Here is a 19,003-nt window from a genome sequence, read left to right on the forward strand (position 1 = left end):
GAGAGAGAGAGAGAGAGAAGCAGGCTCCCAAGGAGCAGGGAGCCCGATACGGGACTCGATCCCAGGACCCTGGGATCACGACCTGAGCCGAAGGCAGACGCTTAACCATCTGAGCCACCCAGGCGCCCTAAACAAGAATATTTTTGAGTATATCAGGCAATGCTGTAATTCCTTACATGTACCGACTCATTTATTTATTTATTTATTTTTTAAAGATTTTATTTATTTGACAGAGAGAGACATAGCGAGAGAGGGAACACAAGCAGGGGGAGTGGGAGAGGGTGAAGAAGGCTTCCCACGGAGCAGAGCCTGATGGTGGGGCTCGATCCCGGGACCCTGGGATCATGACCTGAGCCGAAGGCTTAATGACTGAGCCACCCAGGCGCCCCGTACCGACTCATTTAATCCACATAACAATTGTTTGAAATTGGTACTATTATCCCCATTTTACATGCATGGAGAGGCTCAGTACTCTGCCAAAGGTCACACAGATAGCAAGCAGATGAGCTGAGATTTGAAGCCAAATAGTTTGGCTTTGGAACTAGTACATTTTGTGCTGATTGCATCAGTTACAAAGGCTTCAACTGTATTACTGTATTATAAGAGAGGATGCTTGTTTATCATCAAGTCACACAGCTAGTTAGTGGCAGTTAAGTCTCAAAGGTAGGCCCTGTGTCTCCCGATTAATGTCAATCATGTGCTCCACTAAAGCCTGATAAATTGAACTTTCAACAGTATTTATTTAGATGAGTATGATACTTTGTATAGAGTAGACATGATATTTAAACAGGGTCTTATGATCAATTTCTATCACATAAATATCATGTTTCATTTCTGGGTCTACGGACAAGCTGGAGAATAGGTTCTGCTTGTTGGCAGGGCTCTGATACTTAAATAGCTAAATACTGCCAGTCTGGAAAAATCTTTTTCCAGAACCAGGGCTATTAAGCTAAGGAACTGAGACTAATTTTGCAAGCGAAGATAAGACTCAACTATTAGGGCCCACAAACAAGAACAACATTTATTTTGCCCAGAGGACTCTTAAAGAGTCCACTGTCTGTGAAGTCTGTGAAGGAGATGAAGCATGAAGCTATGCTTTAATTCAATCAAGATTCATGATCCTAACAGGAGAGTAGGTTTTATCAAAATCCTTATTGTGGATATTGGAGGAAAACAGAACGAGTTGATGACAATATTAATGTATTAATGCACATTCACTTGTGAAATTTCCCGAAATACCCGACAAGTCTGCACATTATACTCTGATTCACTGGAAACTTCAGTGGACTAGAAACCTGATGCTGTGATTTCTCATCAGTTGTATCTCTGTAATCCAAATCTTACTGGGTTCAATTTGTTTCATGGTGATGGTGACACTATTAAAAGGTTTCTTTGCATAGTTCAGTAAATAAATGTTCCACAGCTGGGTGATATATTAAAAACCACACAATATTATTGTTTAGAATATTCATGCCAGTCAATTTTATTGAATAACTCTTATATTTGACTGTCTATGGATTTAGAAGAGATGAATTCCATTTAAGTCTCTCCATTTGCAGTGGCAACGCTAGAGATTAAAGGGACTGGGGACACTATGAGGCGAAACAGGAGAGAAATGACCACTATACATAAGGTTAAATTTGAGTTCTTTTCCTCAGATTAGATTAGATTAGAATTTGGGTGGTATGAAGAAGCATTTTTGACAACAAATCTTTATTTTTTATTTTTAAAAGGATTTTATTTATTTTAGAGATAGAAAGTACAAACGGGGGGAGGGGCAGAGGGAGAGGGACCAGCAGACTCTGCGCTGAGTGCAGAGTCTGATGTGGGCCTTGATCCCAGGACCCTGAGATCATGACCTGAGCAAAAATCAAAAGTCGAATGCTTAACCAACTGAGCCACCTAAGCACCCCCAAGAGCAAATCTTTAAAGAGATGCCTCAGAAAAGAAAGACTGTGTTTGTTCAGAGGGCACAGATGTTACACAATAGCATATTCTACTTAATAAAAACAGAGGGGAGATGGTCATTGGCTCAAGTTATGAACACTGTCCAGGGACAATATTGTCAAATCAGACAAAATATAATTATATAGGCTAGGGGGAGAAAACATTCTAGGTTTAGTTAATAAAGGCACAGAAGTGGTGGGTGAACAAGTTACAAGAGAAAGGGCTATAGAGGCGCCTGGGTGGCTCAGTTGTTAAGCGTCTGCCTTCGGCTCAGGTCATGATCCCAGGGTCCTGGGATCGAGCCCCACATTGGGCTCCCTGCTCCACGGGAAGCCTGCTTCTCCCTCTCCCACTCCTCCCGCTTGTGTTCTCTCTCTCGCTCTCTCTCTTTCAAATAAATAAATAAAATCTTTAAAAAAAAAAAAAAGAGAAAGGGCTATACTGTGGTGGGAAGGGGAATGTCTACTCCTACCTTCCCTCCTATCAATAAATACGTTCAGTTATATCCAGGCACACATAGCACGCAGCTCTTAAAAAGAAAGAACTATTATTGCCTTTTCTTGTGTTTTTTGTAATCATCTTTAGAGAATAGTTCTGAGCTTTCTGGAGAAAGAAAGAAGCAAACCCCAGAATCATATGCCTTTATTTTATGAAGATATCTCTTATAAAGCCTCCTTTTGCATACAGATTTTGCCTCTCTTTGAAATAGTAGATAAGGGCAGCAGAATTCCTAGAATTTCTTTTTTTTAATTTTTAGAAATTTCTGATTATAGGGGCGCCTGGGTGGCTCAGTCGTTAAGCGTCTGCCTTCGGCTCAGGTCATGATCCCAGGGTCCTGGGATCGAGCCCCGCATGAGGTTCCGTGCTCGGCGGGAAGCCTGCTTCTCCCTCTCCCTCTCCCCCTACTTGTGTTCCCTCTCTCGCTGTCTCTCTCTGCCAAATAAATAAATAAAATCTTTAAAAAAAAAAAAAAGAAATTTCTGATTATAGGCAAAGCTCTTATACTATATGAATAAGAGTAGGAAGATAAGAATGTTTTTAAAAACAGAGACTGCAAATTAATGCCTAGAGAGTTAAAGCAGGCAATGTAAAAATCCTAGAATAGGATTTAGAATTAGAACTAGAATTGTTATGTCCAGTAAATGATGGTTTTATTTGCTAAGCTCTCTACTACCCTTATGAACAGGAGAAAGAGTAAATAATTACCAAATGTGACCTTGAATCCATGTGGCCATTCATAGATCCCCTGAACTGGGATAAAAGTCAAAAGAGGGCCTGTGGTCTTGATATATCATCTCCAGTGAATCTTGAGTATAACCAGCCCGATATTTTGGGGTGTGAGAAAAAATAAGTGAATATATTTCTCCAAACATTGGTCTAGAAATGTACATTTATAGCACCATATATATTTATAGACTCATTCATATAGCTTTTAGAGTCTAACCTATATTGGTAGGTTTTTCCACTAGTTTTGTCATGTTTAGTCAAACCAAACTTATTACTTGTAATGCACAAAGGTAGGGAAGAATACCTTTGAATAATTGATTATATCCACATGCCTTATAGTAATAAGTGAAAAGTGAAAAAAATTGAAAGCTCATCTGTAGTAAAAACTAGTAAAAGCCAGACCATAGAAACCACAGAGCTTAAGAAGACAATGCTAATCACAGGTTCTTCTTTTCCCTTCAAAACTTTATTATTCTCTGATCTTAGCAAATGCTTTCTTCTCCTTATCTTCTAAGTGTTTTACTAATTTATATTTATATTTTCTATTTTTGTAGCTTCTCCACCAATCCTCTTAAATTAGCCTTTTTCAATCAGGATGTTTACATGAACAGAGAACTCAGAAATCGATTTATGTGATAACTTTTCTAAATTTTCCCAAGGATAATACATGATTAGTACCATTTTATTTTATTTACTTTTTAGGCTTCTTAAATTTATTTTTTATTTTTTGAAGATTTTATTCATTTATTTGAGAGAGAGCTAGAGAGAGTACATGCAGGGTAAAGGGCAGAGGGAGAAGCAGACTTCCTGCTGAGCAGGGAGCCCCAGGCAGGGCTGGATCTGGGGACTCCGGGATCATGATGGGAGTGGAAGGCAGATGCTTAACTGACTGAGCCACTCAGGCACCCCCTTTCAGGCTTTTTAAAATTTTTAAATTTTTTTAAATTTTTTTAAAGATTTTATTTATTTATTTGAGAGAGAGAGAATGAAAGAGAACACATGAGAGGGGGGAGGGTCAGAGGGCAAAGCAGACTCCCTGCCGAGCAGGGAGCCTGATGCGGGACTTGATCCAGACACTCCAGGATCATGACCTGAGCCAAAGGCAGTCGCTTAACCAACTGAGCCACCCAGGCGCCCTCAGGCTTTTTTTTTAAATAAAGATTTTATTTCTTTACCTGAGAGAAAACGAGAGAGAGAGAGAGAGCGTGCACAAGCGGGGGGGACAGGGCAAGCAGACTCCCCACTGAGCATGGAGCCTATGACACAGGACTCCATCCCAGGACCCTGAGATTGTGACCTGAGCCAAAGTCAGTCACTTAACTGATTGAGCCGCCTAGGCACCTCTGATTAGTACCATCTTAGATGCACAGGGTGCACACAGTGGGGTACCTTAGGGCACATGAGCTTAAGTTTTTGAAGAAACTCCACACTAACTCAAAAGAGGAAGCTCCTTTATTTATTTATTTATTTTAAAGATTTTATTTATTTGCTCCTTTATTTTTTTTTACTGTAGTATTCTTATGTTATAGTAAAGTGGGTTCATATTCCTCTAAGGACTATTTATTTATGAAAAATTAAGCTTATGTGTATTCATTAACTCACTTGTCACTCTTGAGCTGGATCCTGAACTCTTCTAGTGAGGTAGTGAGGTGGAGTTAAGAACCAATCAGCAAATAGTAAAACATGTAAAACTAAAAATTATGAATCTGTCTTGTAAATGTTTTGAAAAATTACTATAAGGCATGTGGATATAATCTATTATTCAATATTCTGTTGCTATTTTCCTTGCTGAGTCTGATTTAGCCATCAAAGTAGCCAATATGATTTTCCTTTCATTAATCACTTCATTCAAGCACTTGGCAGAGGAGTCTAGCAAACTTTTTCTGTAAAGAACCAAATGGCAAATATTTTGGGTTTTGTAGGCCATATGGTTTCTGTCGGAACTATGTAATGCTGCCATGGCCTGAAAGCAGTCACAGAAAATAAACTGGCATGAACGGGTGTGGCTATGTTCCAATAAAAATTGGTGGGGACAGTAGTTTTCTGACACCTGACCTAGAGAGTTCAGTGCTATACATAGCCTGGCAATTCAAGAAATATTTTTAGCTAATGATAATGATGACGAGGGTAAGAAATAGACCTTTCAGGGTAGGAATATTTCCATAACTATGCCTTTTTAAAACTATTTAGCAGTGCTATAATTTGACTTTGGTTTCTGATAAGTAAATAAGTAGAGTCTTATATTCATCTAAGGCATACCCTTGCATACGTGATAAATCTGGAAATGAGAAAAAAGGAGAACAAATACTATTTCTTTTTCTGATCATTTAATTACCTAAATAAACAACAACAGCTAATTATCATTGAATCTACTCTGAATAATGCAGAATGCTGATAGTCAGACATACAGTTAAATGCTGATGTCAGACATATAGTTAAAAAACACAAGACACACAAAGTGATTCTTAACTAGGACTGTGCATTAGAACCACCTATAAGCTTCTTTTTGGGGGCCCTACTCCAAAGCCTACTAAATCAAAATCTTACTTGTTGGGGCCTATGATCAAAATTTGGGAAAACGGGTCTTAGTTAATTCTGGGCATCCATGGTTAAGAATCACTGCCGGAGGGCGCCTGGGTGGCTCAGTTGGTTAAGCAACTGCCTTCGGCTCAGGTCATGATCCTGGAGTCCCTGGATCGAGTCCCGCATCGGGCTCCCTGCTCGGCAGGGAGTCTGCTTTGCCCTCTGGCCCTATCCCCTCTCATGTGTTCTCTCTCATTCTCTCTCTCTCAAAATAAATAAATAAAATCTTAAAAAAAAAAAAAAAAAAAAAAAAAGAATCACTGCCGGAGTCTTCAATTTTAAGAAAACAAGTATAAAGTTCTAAACATGTTCTAATCTATTCTCAGCAATTTGTTACTAGAGTTTAAGTGCATGGGCTCTGGAATCAAGGCTGGGCTCTAATCCCATTTCTGCCATTTCTTAGCTGCATAACCCTGGGAAACTTCTCTATGCCTAAGTTTCTTTATCTGTAAAATGGGTATAATAATAACACTCAACTCATAGAGTTATTGGGAGAATTCAATATGTGAAAATATCTGGCATACAAATTTGGTACAAATCAAGCACACAATAAATATAAATTATGACTACTCATCACACATTTTTTAAATTAATAAGAATGATGTCAAATATACTACACTCCAAAGGCCTAATTCAAGGTGCAAAGTCTCTTTAAAAACTGTTAGGTGATTAGGCTGATTCCAACTTGTCTTATACTGACCAGCAGAAGAGGTGTCCTTTTCCACAGTCCACAGCAGGAGCTCTGAGCAAGGGAAAGTTGAGTGTATCAGACCCAGATGTATTTGACCCTTGTTTTGTAAGTCTGACTGCTCTTTCACAGCCTGGAGTAGGACACCATTTAATGGCAGGATTATTTTCAACGAAGGCCTGTTGAAACAGCAATAATAAAATACAACAGAACTATTTGAACTCTTAATTCTGAGTGATCCCATGTCAATTTACTTTAGAGGGGAAAAAAGGGTGAACTAAAAAAAAAAGGAATAATCAGTCTCAAGAGATACTTAAAATAGTACCAGAAAGTATGGAACTTAGTAAGAAGGAAAAAAGAGGTAATTACCTTAGTAACAATGTGACTTTTTAAATTTATGTTTTCTTTAATCTAAAAACCAGGTAGATGATGAAGTAAAAATGCAATTATTCACACAGAAAATGTGTAATTTAAAAATGTTTTCTCATACAATGTGCTGCTTTTCTGATGGAAAATAATTATATGATTATTAGTTGCATTGGTACTGTAAATTTCTAAATGGCACCCCAATAATACATAAAAATCAGGATTATGATGCTTCGTTACAAAACAGCAGGACATCTTTTGGAAAAGTCTGTATGTCATATGGCTTAGACTACAAAAAAAATCTGCACTTTTTTTTTTTTTAGAGACAGAGAGCAAGTGTGCATGCCTATGGCGGGAGGGGCAAAGGCAGAGGGAGAGAAAATCTTTTTTTTTTTTTTTTAAAGATTTTATTTATTCACTTGAGACACAGAGATAGAGAGCATGAGCAGGGGGAGAGGCAGAGGCAGAGGGAGAGGGAGAAGCAGGCTCCCTGCCGAGCCAGGAGCCCGATGCGGGGCTCGATCCCAGGACCCTGGGATCACGACCCGAGCTGAAGGCAGATGCCCAACCATCTGAGCCACCCAGGCGCCCCGGGAGAGAGAAAATCTTAAGCAGACTTCCCACTGAGCACAGAACCCAACATGGGGCTCAATCCCACGACCCACAGATCATGACCTGAGCTGAAATCCAGAGTCGGACACCCAGGGCGCCTGGGTGGCTCAGTCAGTTAAGTGTCTGCCTTTAGATCAGGTCATGATGATCCCAGGGTCCTGGGATTGAGCCCTGCGTTGGGCTCCCTGCTCAGCAGGAGCCTGCTTCTCCCTCTCCTCCCTGCTTGTGCTTTCTCTTGCTATCTCTGTCACTATCTCTCTCTCAAATAAATAAATAAAATCTTAAAAAAAAGAAAAAAAAAAGAGTCAGACACTTAACTGACTGAGCCACCCAAGCACTCCCAAAGTATAATTTTTAAACCACACAAGAAAGTAACTTGCATACTTCTGGACAATTCTTTTTTTTTTTTTTTTTTTTTTTAAAGATTTCACTTATTTGATAGAGACACAGCGAGAGAGGAAACACAAGCAGGGAGAGTGGGAGAGGGAGAAGCAGGCTTCCCGCTGAGCAGGGAGCCTGATGCGGGGCTCGATCCCAGGACCCTGGGATCATGACCTGAGCTGAAGGCAGATGCTTAACGACTGAGCCACCCAGGCGCCCCTGGACAATTCTTAAATGCAAATAAATATAGAAAAAAAGAGAAACATTATAATTCATCATATGAAACTATTTTTTGAAAAAAACCCATTCCAAGTTGATAATCTTTATTTCTGAATATTTACATTTAGAAGTCTAAAATATACCTTTTGGGAAACTGCAAATAGGTACTATTTACTTTGAACACTGCCTTGATCAGTTTTAAAAGTTCAACAGGCAAATCAGTAAATAGTTTTGACCAAGTTTTTTTTTTTTGTAAATTACTATTTCAATTTTTTATTTTTATTTTTATTTTATCTATCATGACCATAAAATAATGCTTTAGGGAGCCTGGGTGGCTCAGTCAGTTAAGTGTCTGACTCTTGATTTTGGCTCAGGTCATGATCTCAGAGTCGTGAGATCAAGCCCCACGTTGGGCTCTGTGCTGAGCGTGGAACCTGCTTGGGATTCTCTCTCTCCTTTCTCTGCCCTCCCCATACTCGCATGTACGTACATGCTCTCTCTCTCAAATAAATAAAATCTTTTAAAAAAAATAATGCTTTAGCTTAAAACTTTAATTAATGCCATCATTCCTTCATGCAGTTTTTCTGGGAGACAAAAGTCAGTCATTGTTCTATGTGTTTTCAAAAATAAAACAAAAAATTAAATAAAATGTTATACAGTTTAATAAAATTAAAATGAAAATGAAATCAGATAACTGGCAGCATACCTTAATATCAAACTGTAGATATCGTTTGTCCATCTCCTTAGAAACTACACTTTCTATGATATCCACAGGCACAAGTTGGAAGCAATCATATGCAGGGCAGAAAATGTTGTGAGCTTCACCTTCCTGAATTTTTAGATTCAAAAACCTGTTAAAATTATCAATTGACAGAAAAAAAGGAAGAATATAATTTATTTGCACATTCTAAGAACTTTTTCTTTATGCTGAATTTTCTGTTAGAAATGAACCAATGAACAAAGTATGAAATATTAATTGTAATACACTGATTCATATAATTTACAAATATTATTGAACACTCACTACCTGCCCAACCATTCATTCATTCATTTATACACACATATACTTGTGTTTGTTATATACACATTATTTTTTTACAATGTTCTTCTTTTGCTTTATCCTCTCTAAAAATCTGAAACATTATCTTTAACATTAAAATTTCAGAAATGAGTGGTTTAGAAAGATCATATTCAATTCTCGATATTCTATCGAGAAAAAGAAACAATTATATAGAATTAAATCATGGCTAATCCAAGAGATTTGGGAGTGGCATTGGAAGATAGCATACCTTTTTGAAGAAAAGACTATCCCCTTATATTTCATTTAGACGAGTATTAAGGTGCATGTCCTACTCTAGGCACACTAGTTGAGGTAGTAGGGAAAAGGTATCCTGGAGAGTGGCAGGAATCTAGCCCAAGGTGAAGTAAGTGGTTAAGGAGCAGGATTTTGAGTTAGAGAATTCCAGGTCTGCCACTAACAAGTCATATGATCTTCAGCAATTTATTTACCTGCTCTGCCCCTCAGTTTCACTATCTGTAAAATGGAGATAATAATAAGCACTTCTTGGGATTGTTACACAGATTATAAGATATAATGTGTATGAATATCTGCAGGGTGCCTGGCATAGAATAAGAATTTATAAATTTTAGCTAGAGCTTTATTTTTATTATTATTCCCCATGGAAAAACAAGAAACAAATTAGCTTTTGAAGTGTGATTTAACACTTAAACCTAGAGAAAATAAATGGAAAACCAGGCAACTAAGTCACCATTCTCTAGTGATCACCATCAACAGTTTGATTATTCTACCTGCAGTATTTTTCCTTTGGTTCTCTCAGTGTCTTAATTCAACTACACTTAAAAAAAAAAAAAATCAAGCTAACTGAGATCTCATCAGATCTGCTCCCTCTGGTCCATTTCCACCTTCTTCGACAATTTCATCTTGGCACTTCGAAGAAAACAGAGACCTCTCTTAATATCCTCCCTATCACACCCTGAACCTAGCTATGTCTTTAGCTATCTTTGCCTTCTCACTACTCAACTTCAGTGAAAGAGGCTTCCTTCTTTACCCCCCAAGCAAATCCGTACTCTGGCCAGCTCCAGAACTTGCAGAGTCCAGAAACCTATCCTTTCTCTCTGTCTCTGTCTTTCTGTTTGTCTGTCTCTCTCATGGGTCTTTTCTTCGGCACTATCAATATGCTCAAGTTTTCTCCTACCCTGAAACATTTCTCAACTAAATGATCCTTTCTAGCTCCCCTTCCTTTTTACATCAGTTTCTTGACAAAATAGTTTGATGATTTGTCATTCCTTCCTCAAGTCCATCCCGTTCACTTCTCAATCGGCAACACTCTGGCTTTTGTCACCTCTTCACTGAATAGCCAGCTCTCAACAAGGCCATTAAGACTACCCATTAGCCCAAGAATTCAAGACTTCTCAGTTTTTATCTGCCTTGAATTCTCTGGAGCATTAGACACTGCTAAACAGTTCCTTCTTTCAGATTCTCTCTTTTCTCTGGCTTCTGGGACTTAATTTTCCCCTGGCATTCTTCTTACCTTTGGTTGCTCCTTATTCATCTTTTTCACTAGTGCTTTTTACTCTCCTGATCACTTATGTTTTACTGATCTCTAGGGTTTTCACACCAAAACTCTTCCCCCTTTCTCATTTCATTCACTCTTCCTGGGTGATCTAAATAGTCCCAACTTAAACTACCACCTATACACTAATGACTCTGAGGTTTAAAGCCCAGATCTCCCTCCTTAGCTACAGATCTTGACCACACACAATACTTTTGTTTAAGTGTCTCATATGCATTTAAAATTCAACATGTTTAAAATCTTGCCCTCTATTTTTCAATATGATTTAAAAACCGCACACGCTCCACAAAACTCTGACATATCCCAACAGAAAGGCATTCTGTATCTTAGTTACCAGGGAAAAATGACCTGTATTACTCTGTGTCGAGAAAAACAATTTGGCAGAAATAAAGATGGATGAAGTGTTCAGGGGAAATACTATAGAGCAGCAGTTCTCAAAATGTGATTTGTGGACCTGAGACTTTTCACGGGGTTTATGAGGTCAAAAGTATTTTCATAATGGTATTAAAACTGCTTTATTTTTTAGGTAAAACTGCTAGTGCCTTAGCATGAATCATGGCAGTGGTGTTAAAACTATACTGGTAGACTTTATATTCTTCACTGCTTTGCACTTGCAGTTAAAGAAAAAAAAGCCAGTTTCACTTAAGAATATCCTTGATGGAGTAATAAAAATATGAATTATTGGTTAATTATTAATACATTTTATTGATTTATTTTATTAAATCTTAACTCACAAGTACACATCTTTTGAGTATTCTGTGCAAAGAAATGGGAGGTAAGCATAATGAACTTCTGCTGCTGCATACCAAAGCACGGTGGTTGTCTCGAGGGAAAGCACTCAGGAAATTGTTCAAGCTACAAGTAGACCTATGTGCGTTTATCATGGAACACTATTTTTATTTGAAATAGCAGCCACAAACAATGATTAGTTGGACTTGGGTTTATAATAGACTTTTTTGGAAAATGAATTAAGTGAGCTTGTCATGTCAAGGAAAAAGGTTGACAGAGAGAACTCTGGGGCAGACTTTACCTATGTTTTTATCTTGTAGGTCAGCCATCCTTAGGAAGAGGATAATAACTACCATTTATTGAGTAGTGACTATGCTCCAGGCCCTGTTCATTTTAAATATTTTTCATATATTAAGCCATTTAACAGTATACTGACAATATGAGGTACTTACTATTATCACCATTTTATAGATAAGGAAATTGAGGCACAGGGAGGTTACCACTTACGTAAATCAACAACTAATAAGTAGCAGGAAGGATAATCTAGGCTGGGTAGAAAATAATAATTTCCCTTTCATTTAAGCCCTTGGAGTAGATGCTTCAAAGCATCTGGCTGGATTGATGACATTACGGAGTAGGGAAGAGTAAAATAAATTGAGAGTTTTTGAACAATCTAGGACCTTTAACGTTTTTTCCTTGCTTCTTAAACAAAGAAGTTTCTTTTCTATATGCCTATGAAAGGACTGCAATTCATTTAAAAATGGTTTTATCAATGTATAAATCACCCAACCTGGAACTTGGTTTTCCTGCTGCTTGATTTGACAAGAACTACGGGCAGGATGATGGGAGGGGAATCCTAGATAGGTTGATAAAGTAACAGAGAAAATAATCATTAGATCTTTCAAATTTAAATCTTACCATAAACTTCCCATGGCTAGTCTGTGTTGAGTATGGGAGATGGTTCCTGTGACATAAGTTTGGTGAGGGAGGTAAAGGAAGTTCAAAAAAATTCAAGTAAATCCCGTGGGGAGGCTTAGTTTTTCACACAGAAACCACGGTCAACAGTAGCAAACTTGGTAGAACCCAGAAAATACTCCCCAATACAACAGAGTTAACAATTTTAAGCTAAATAAACTACTGCATCTGTGGAAAATTTTCTGCATCTACAACTAGGTCAAAGTTAGCTTTGGATTGTAAACCTGCCCCTCGCCAGTCACTTTAACCTGTATCAGCTGTACCGATTTGATCTTATCTAATTAGATTCAGAGTAAAGTCTAGTCTATGTTTTAAAAACAATGACAGGGGCGCCTGGGTGGCTCAGTCGGTTAAGCGGCTGCCTTCGGTTCAGGTCATGATCCCAGGGTCCTGGGATCAAGTCCCACATCGGGCTCCCTGCTCTGCGGGGAGCCTGCTTCTCCCTCTCCCTCTGCCTGCTTCTCTGCCTACTTGTGTTCTCTATCTCTCTGTCAAATAAATAAATAAAATCTTAAAAAAAAAAAAAAGACAAGATATTCTCATTTATTCTGACTTTTTAAGAAGCAGTAATATTTCTCCCCTCCAAATGAAATCTTCCCCCATATCCTGGTTTAGAAAACAAAGAAAATGCACTCAAAATGAAACCAGAATGACAGAAAGATGAGTGGTTGTCTAAAAAATTGGAGGGAGGAGGTGGTGGGAGGATGAGGGAGGCAGACAGAGAAGGGTGGGAGGGATTTCAAGGAGAAATGAGGAAACTTTTGGGGTAATGGATATATTCATTATTTTGACTGTGGTAATGGTTTCATGGGTGTGTACATATGTCAAGGCTTATCAAATTATTTATTTTAAATATTTAGTTTATTATATGTCAATTATACTCAGCAAAATTGCTTAAGACAGCAACAGAAAATTTGCTCAGGTTCTTGTTCTCTCACCCAACATGGTATTCCCCAGCTCCCTACACTTGGTACCTGAAACTCCATGGAAAAGAATAGTTTGAAATCTTCCGAGTTTTAAGATTTCCTTAATTACTAATGACATGCTTTGCTTAGGTCATTAGTCAGTAGACTTTTGTGCTCCAGAGATAACATGATATTGTATTGCTCATTAATTACATTGATCTTCTCCTTTGTTTTGTTTATAAACCTCCCTTGAAAAGTGCAACATTAGAGCAAAGTTAATGGATGGTATAAGAGTATAAATCTTGGCAAGATAATGGGAAGGAGAATAGAGACAAACATGAGAAACAAAATAAATTTCCCATTTGTACCCAACCATGTCTAGAAGAGACATTAACCTATGAATTGACTGAAAAGGAATTTTATATGTATTCTTATAGATTTCAAAGGCTATTTATTTGGTTGTCACAAAAAAATTTAGAGAAAGCATAAAACAAATGCTTACAAATTCTTTTTTTTTTTTTTAAAGATTTATTTATTTGACAGAGAGAGACACAGTGAGAGAGGGAACACAAGCAGGAGGAGTGGGAGAGGGAGAAGCAGGCCTCCTGCCGAGCAGGGAGCCCCATGCGGGGTTCGATCCCAGGACCCTGGGATCATGACCTCAGCTGAGGGCAGACGCTTAACGACTGAGCCACCCAGGCACCCCAATGCTTACAAATTCTTAAGAGTATAAAAAAAACCTTATTCTTAATACTTAGGTGTAGGCTTGAAATTTACATTAGTTGTAATGTAAATTAAATACTAAGAAAACTTACTTCCATATACCTGCTTTGTTACCAAAAGTACCTTCCATTTAAGCTAAAGAATATTAATTACTGAATGGGAAGATGTAAAAATGAGGAAAAAAAGTATATTTTAGCGCAACTCTGAAACCAGTATGAATAATCCATATCATTAAATATCAAAAGCAGACAATTTTATTACCAAATCAGAGTGCTATCATGCAGTAAGAAATACTAAGCTGCACATATACTCACGACTCCCAACATCCTCTACAAAAGTCATGTCCACAGGGCATATCCACTGGGTCTTCAAATACAGAAATACTGCACATACAAATGTCACACTGGAAATGAAGAAAAGCAATGATTTAAACAAAAGTCATACTTCGGATAGAGAATGATATATTTATTTATTCACTGGCTTAAGGCAAAAATACTACTATAGTAACTATAAAGTTAAGTGTTTCAAAGTTATAAGGGAAGTTAAAGTTAGTGTGCCTACTTCTGATTGAATAACAAATACCATGCCTACTTCATTATAAACTATTAAGGGACTTAAATGTTTTAATGCACAAGTCAAACTCTTAAATTCCAAATTTATGTATTAATCAGCAACTATGCATTTAGGGAAAAAAAGTATAAGAAACAAACCATTAAAATCTATTCAGGTCAAGATCAAATTGTCCACTGCAAAATAACCACTTCAATATCATGTTCTTTAGCCTTTTCTCATCCCAGAAAATCTACAAAAACAGAGCAACTTTGTGTTTTCAAGATAAAAATTCCCAGATATTCAGAGTAGGAATTTAAGGATTTCTACCCAAGGAACTCTGCTACAAAACTATGTATCTTCTAAACAATAACTTATTAGAAGCAAACATTCCAATGTTACAGATGCAAATTAGAGAAGTTGGATTTTATTTTCCAAGAAGGCCTAGATAAAACCCAGAATGCTTTCATTTTTATCACACATTTTGAGTGGCTGAACCATTAAAGAAACGTCAAAATTTCCTGCAACAGTATACCAATGGTATGCCAATTAAAAATGTAGACAATGGCAGTACTATTTCTCAATAAAAAGCAAACATTTATTCCACAAATATATCTAGATGATATACTCCAAAGCTTAACTGAAACAAATACATAATTATCAATACATTATAAGTGTTTTCAAGAAAACATAAAAATTTTTTCATATTTTTTTAATTTAAGGTGCCTATCACAAACTCAACTTTTAATATTTCAGTATGGTGTGTTTAAAACTTTAGGCACTTAGAGATTTTAAGTGTAAATATAGTAGATGGCTTTCTCAAACTCTTTTATGTTTTCTGTTTTGAAATGAGAAAAGAAAACCCTTTGTTTTTCAATCTGTAATTCAGAGATAACAAAAATATTCTGTGATAATAAATATTTGTACCAAAGGGTGAAATAACTGAATCCTTTAAGAGGGGTATAGGATTCAATTACAAGGGTTCCATGAAACTATATATATACCTATATTTTGAGACAATGAAAGCACAGGGGTAAGGGGAAGGGCAGGGGAAGAAGGAGAGGGAGAGTGAGAGAATCTTAAGCAGGCTCCACACCCAGCACAGAGCCTGACATGGGGCTCAATCTAACAACCCTGAGATAGTGACCCAAGGCAAAACCAAGAGTTGGCTGCTTAACCAACTGAGCCAGCCAGGTGCCCCTTCCATGAAACAATATTAAGTAATTTAAAAGTTAAAAGACTAAACACAAAACTATGGGAAGTACATTGAATATTGGACCATACCAAACTGGTGTCCAAATCCCCAGGAGATAAACTTATTTCATCTGGAGAGGTGACAGAAGAGCGTGTAGTCCTTGGAGTTCTTGGAGAAGGGAGTGTGTCCCAGGCATTATATCCACTTGGTGGTGGAGTTGGCATCTGAACACCTGATCGTTGGCAGCAGTTCTCTGGGTTGGACATCCAAGCTTCAAGTAATTTCTCCCTATCCCAGTCTTTAAGAAAAATGGAATGATATCTCTCAAAAACAGGAAATATGGTGATGTTTTTTAAGAGTTTCATATAACAAAATAAAGTGAGGATAAATTAAAGAGATATAGGCCACCTAAAGGAAGGAAAATTATTTATACCAAATTAGTAATTACAAATGAATATTCAGGTATATTATATCCATTAATAAATAAGTAAATATATATTTATTTTTATTTACTTATTTATTTAAAGTAGGCTCTATGCCCAGCGTGGTGCCTAACACAGGCCTCGAACTCATGACCCTGAGATTGAGACCTTAGGTGAGATCAAGAGTTGGATGCCTAACTGACTGAGCCACCCAAGTACCCCAAACCCTGAATATTTTTTTTTTAAAGATTTTTATTTATTTATTTGACAGAGAGAGATATGGTGACAGAGCGAACACAAGCAGGGGGAGTGGGAGAGGGAGAAGCAGGCTTCTTGCAAAGTGTGGAGCCTGATGCAGGGCTTGATCCCAGGACCCTGAGATCGTGACCTGAGCTGAAGGCAGACGCTCAACGATTAAGCCACCCAGGTGCTCCACCCTGAATTTTTATTATTATTTTTTTAAAGATTTTATTTATTCATTTGACAGAGAGAGACACAGTGAGAGAGGGGACACAAGCAGGGGGAGTGAGAGAGGGAGAAGCAGGCTTCCCGCTGAGCAGGGAGCCCAATGAGGGACTCGATCCCAGGACGCTGGGATCATGACCTGAGCCGAAGGCAGACGCTTAACGACTGAGCCACCCAGGCACCCCCGAATATTTTAAAACAGAATTTAAACTTTTATAATCTACTGTGACTTACAACTGTGTCAATATCTAAAATATTGTCAAAACTTCCAGTCATTTCTACTAATAATCAAAAGAGGTGCCTCACACATCACTTCTGGAAGTTACTAAATTTTTCATGGCATAGATTTGACTTAGCCATTTTACTCTTTTCAAGAAAAATATGTAAAATTTGCAATTTGTTTCACTGGTGTCAAGTTGTAAAATGATTACATAGCTTACTATAAACACATCAAAATGCCAACGAGTCCAAAAATCATTTGATAAACAGCTTGAGAGCAGAAGAAACTTCTGAAGGGATTATGGTTATAAAGTTTTAGTGCATTAGGTATACATTCTGTATTAAGTGAGTTCACATCTGACTTAACTAAAAAAGATGATCTTCCTAATATGAACACTTTTAAAATAGACAAGTGATGCATGTTGTTACATAGTTCAGAGCCATAAAAACCTAACCCATTAAAAATAATAAATAAATACATCCAATTATTTTGCTGTTTTACATACATTATTTCATTTGTTCCTCCCAACAAATGTTTCAATCATTATTTAGGTGAAGAAATGAGGACTCAGGAAAATTCTATAACTTGCCTAGGCTCACACAGATAGTGAGGGATTTAAAACCAATTTCTGTGCTTCTAAAACTTGTTTTCTTTCCACTGTAGCACAATGAAGTATAGGGTCATGAGTAGTATAGAGTCAATTATTCAACATAGGCCCATTCTATACAATTTTACATCTCTAATACAAATAGCTGTGGAAATGTTCTATGCAAGACTTTTCTCAACCATATTAAATCAGTGTATTTGGTGGTTTAGCAGACTATGATTTAGACATGCAATACAGGTAGAACGAGTATATTTCCAGCTGTGTAAACCATATGAGCAGGGCACAGAAATATAAAGAAGAGACGTGAGCATTTCTGTAAAGTTACAGCATACCATGTTGTCGTTTGACAAGATGGGAAATAAGATTGGGAAAGGGGTCAGATTACAAAGAGGAAAAAAATCCAACAAGTGAAAAAAACTGCATGGGTGCATTCCAGGAAATGCTGCTACATGGATGTTAGTTTTTTTTTTTTTTTAATATTTAATTTATTTATTTGACAGAGAGAGACACAGTGAGAGAGGGAACACAAGCAGGGGGAGTGGGAGAGGGAGAAGCAGGCTTCCCGCGGAGCAGGGAGCCTGATGCAGGGCTTGATCCCAGGACCCTGGGATCATGACCTGAGCTGAAGGTAGACGCTTAATGACTGAGCCACCCATGTGTCCTGGATGTTAGTGTTTTGATATGTCATTACTTACTTAAAAAGTTAAAATTACTTTTCTTAGCACAGTAAGATTATTCTTCAAAAGTATCCATTATATCACTGTTTAATAAAGGAAAAAAAGAACTACTATAATTTCTATAAACAGATACTAAATATGTTAAATTTTAATCTTATTTACTATAAATATTTTTCAGCACAACTTTTGCTTGGATTCTATCACATCATTCACTTAGCAAATATTTACTGAATGTCTTTTATGTGCCATGCACTGTGTCAGGCAGTAGGGATACAATGGGAGGAAAAATCAGGCAGATTCCTGCCTTCATGAAACTTACAGTCTAGCAAGGAGAAAGACGTTAAGTAAAAGAATCATCACTGTCAGGGTGCCATGAAGGACAGGTAGAGAATCCCAAGTCAGAGAAGGTCTGACTCTGGAGAAATAGCTTGAAGTGGACAAATGAAAGATGAGTGGGAGTTAAGTAGTAAAAGGGAGGGGGAAAGACATTCTAGACAGGCAATGCACAGCATGTTCAAAGTCCCTGTGGTAGGAGGGAAGATGGCATCCTTGTGAAGTTAAAAAGGTCAATGTAGCTGTAGCACGGACAGCAGAAGGAAAGCACTGCATGAGATGAGGCTGAAAAAATAGGCAGGGGCTAGATCATGCAGGACTTTTTAATAACACTTCCATCATCAGCTCAGGAGTGATAGGAAGTCACTGAGCAGCTGAGTTTGGGGTTAGGAAGGACAGGTTGTCACGATCAGATTTGAAAAGATCATTCTGACTACAACAAACAAAGAAACTAGATAGGGCAGGAGTAGAGGGAACACAGTCCAAATAGGAGGGGAATGGGTAGTATAAGTGAGAGATGATGGAAGCTAGAAGTAGGTGGTTGGTTGTAGTGGAGATAGAGAAAGAGAGGAGTTTAACACATGGA

The 19,003-nt window shown here is 37.6% G+C and overlaps 1 protein-coding gene across 8 annotated transcripts in view; it reads right to left on the bottom strand.

Annotated features, from left to right (window-relative positions):
- Positions 1 to 19,003, bottom strand: part of ANKIB1 (ankyrin repeat and IBR domain containing 1) — a 146,424-nt gene that overhangs the window by 39,158 nt on the left and 88,263 nt on the right. For all 8 annotated transcript variants that reach the window (XM_064575290.1, XM_045864727.2, XM_045864726.2 and 5 more), the window contains 4 exons: positions 15,783 to 15,991; positions 14,264 to 14,352; positions 8,730 to 8,874; positions 6,458 to 6,624 (listed from right to left, as the gene is read on the bottom strand). In XM_064575290.1, coding sequence (XP_064431360.1) covers positions 6,458 to 6,624; positions 8,730 to 8,874; positions 14,264 to 14,352; positions 15,783 to 15,991 — 610 coding nt within the window. The remainder of the gene's footprint in view (positions 1 to 6,457; positions 6,625 to 8,729; positions 8,875 to 14,263; positions 14,353 to 15,782; positions 15,992 to 19,003) is intronic.

The sequence above is a fragment of the Mirounga angustirostris genome, unplaced genomic scaffold (assembly GCF_029215605.1).
Source record: "Mirounga angustirostris isolate CCGP_5_RB_7025 unplaced genomic scaffold, mMirAng1.0.hap1 SCAF_12, whole genome shotgun sequence".
Lineage (NCBI taxonomy): Eukaryota > Metazoa > Chordata > Mammalia > Carnivora > Phocidae > Mirounga > Mirounga angustirostris.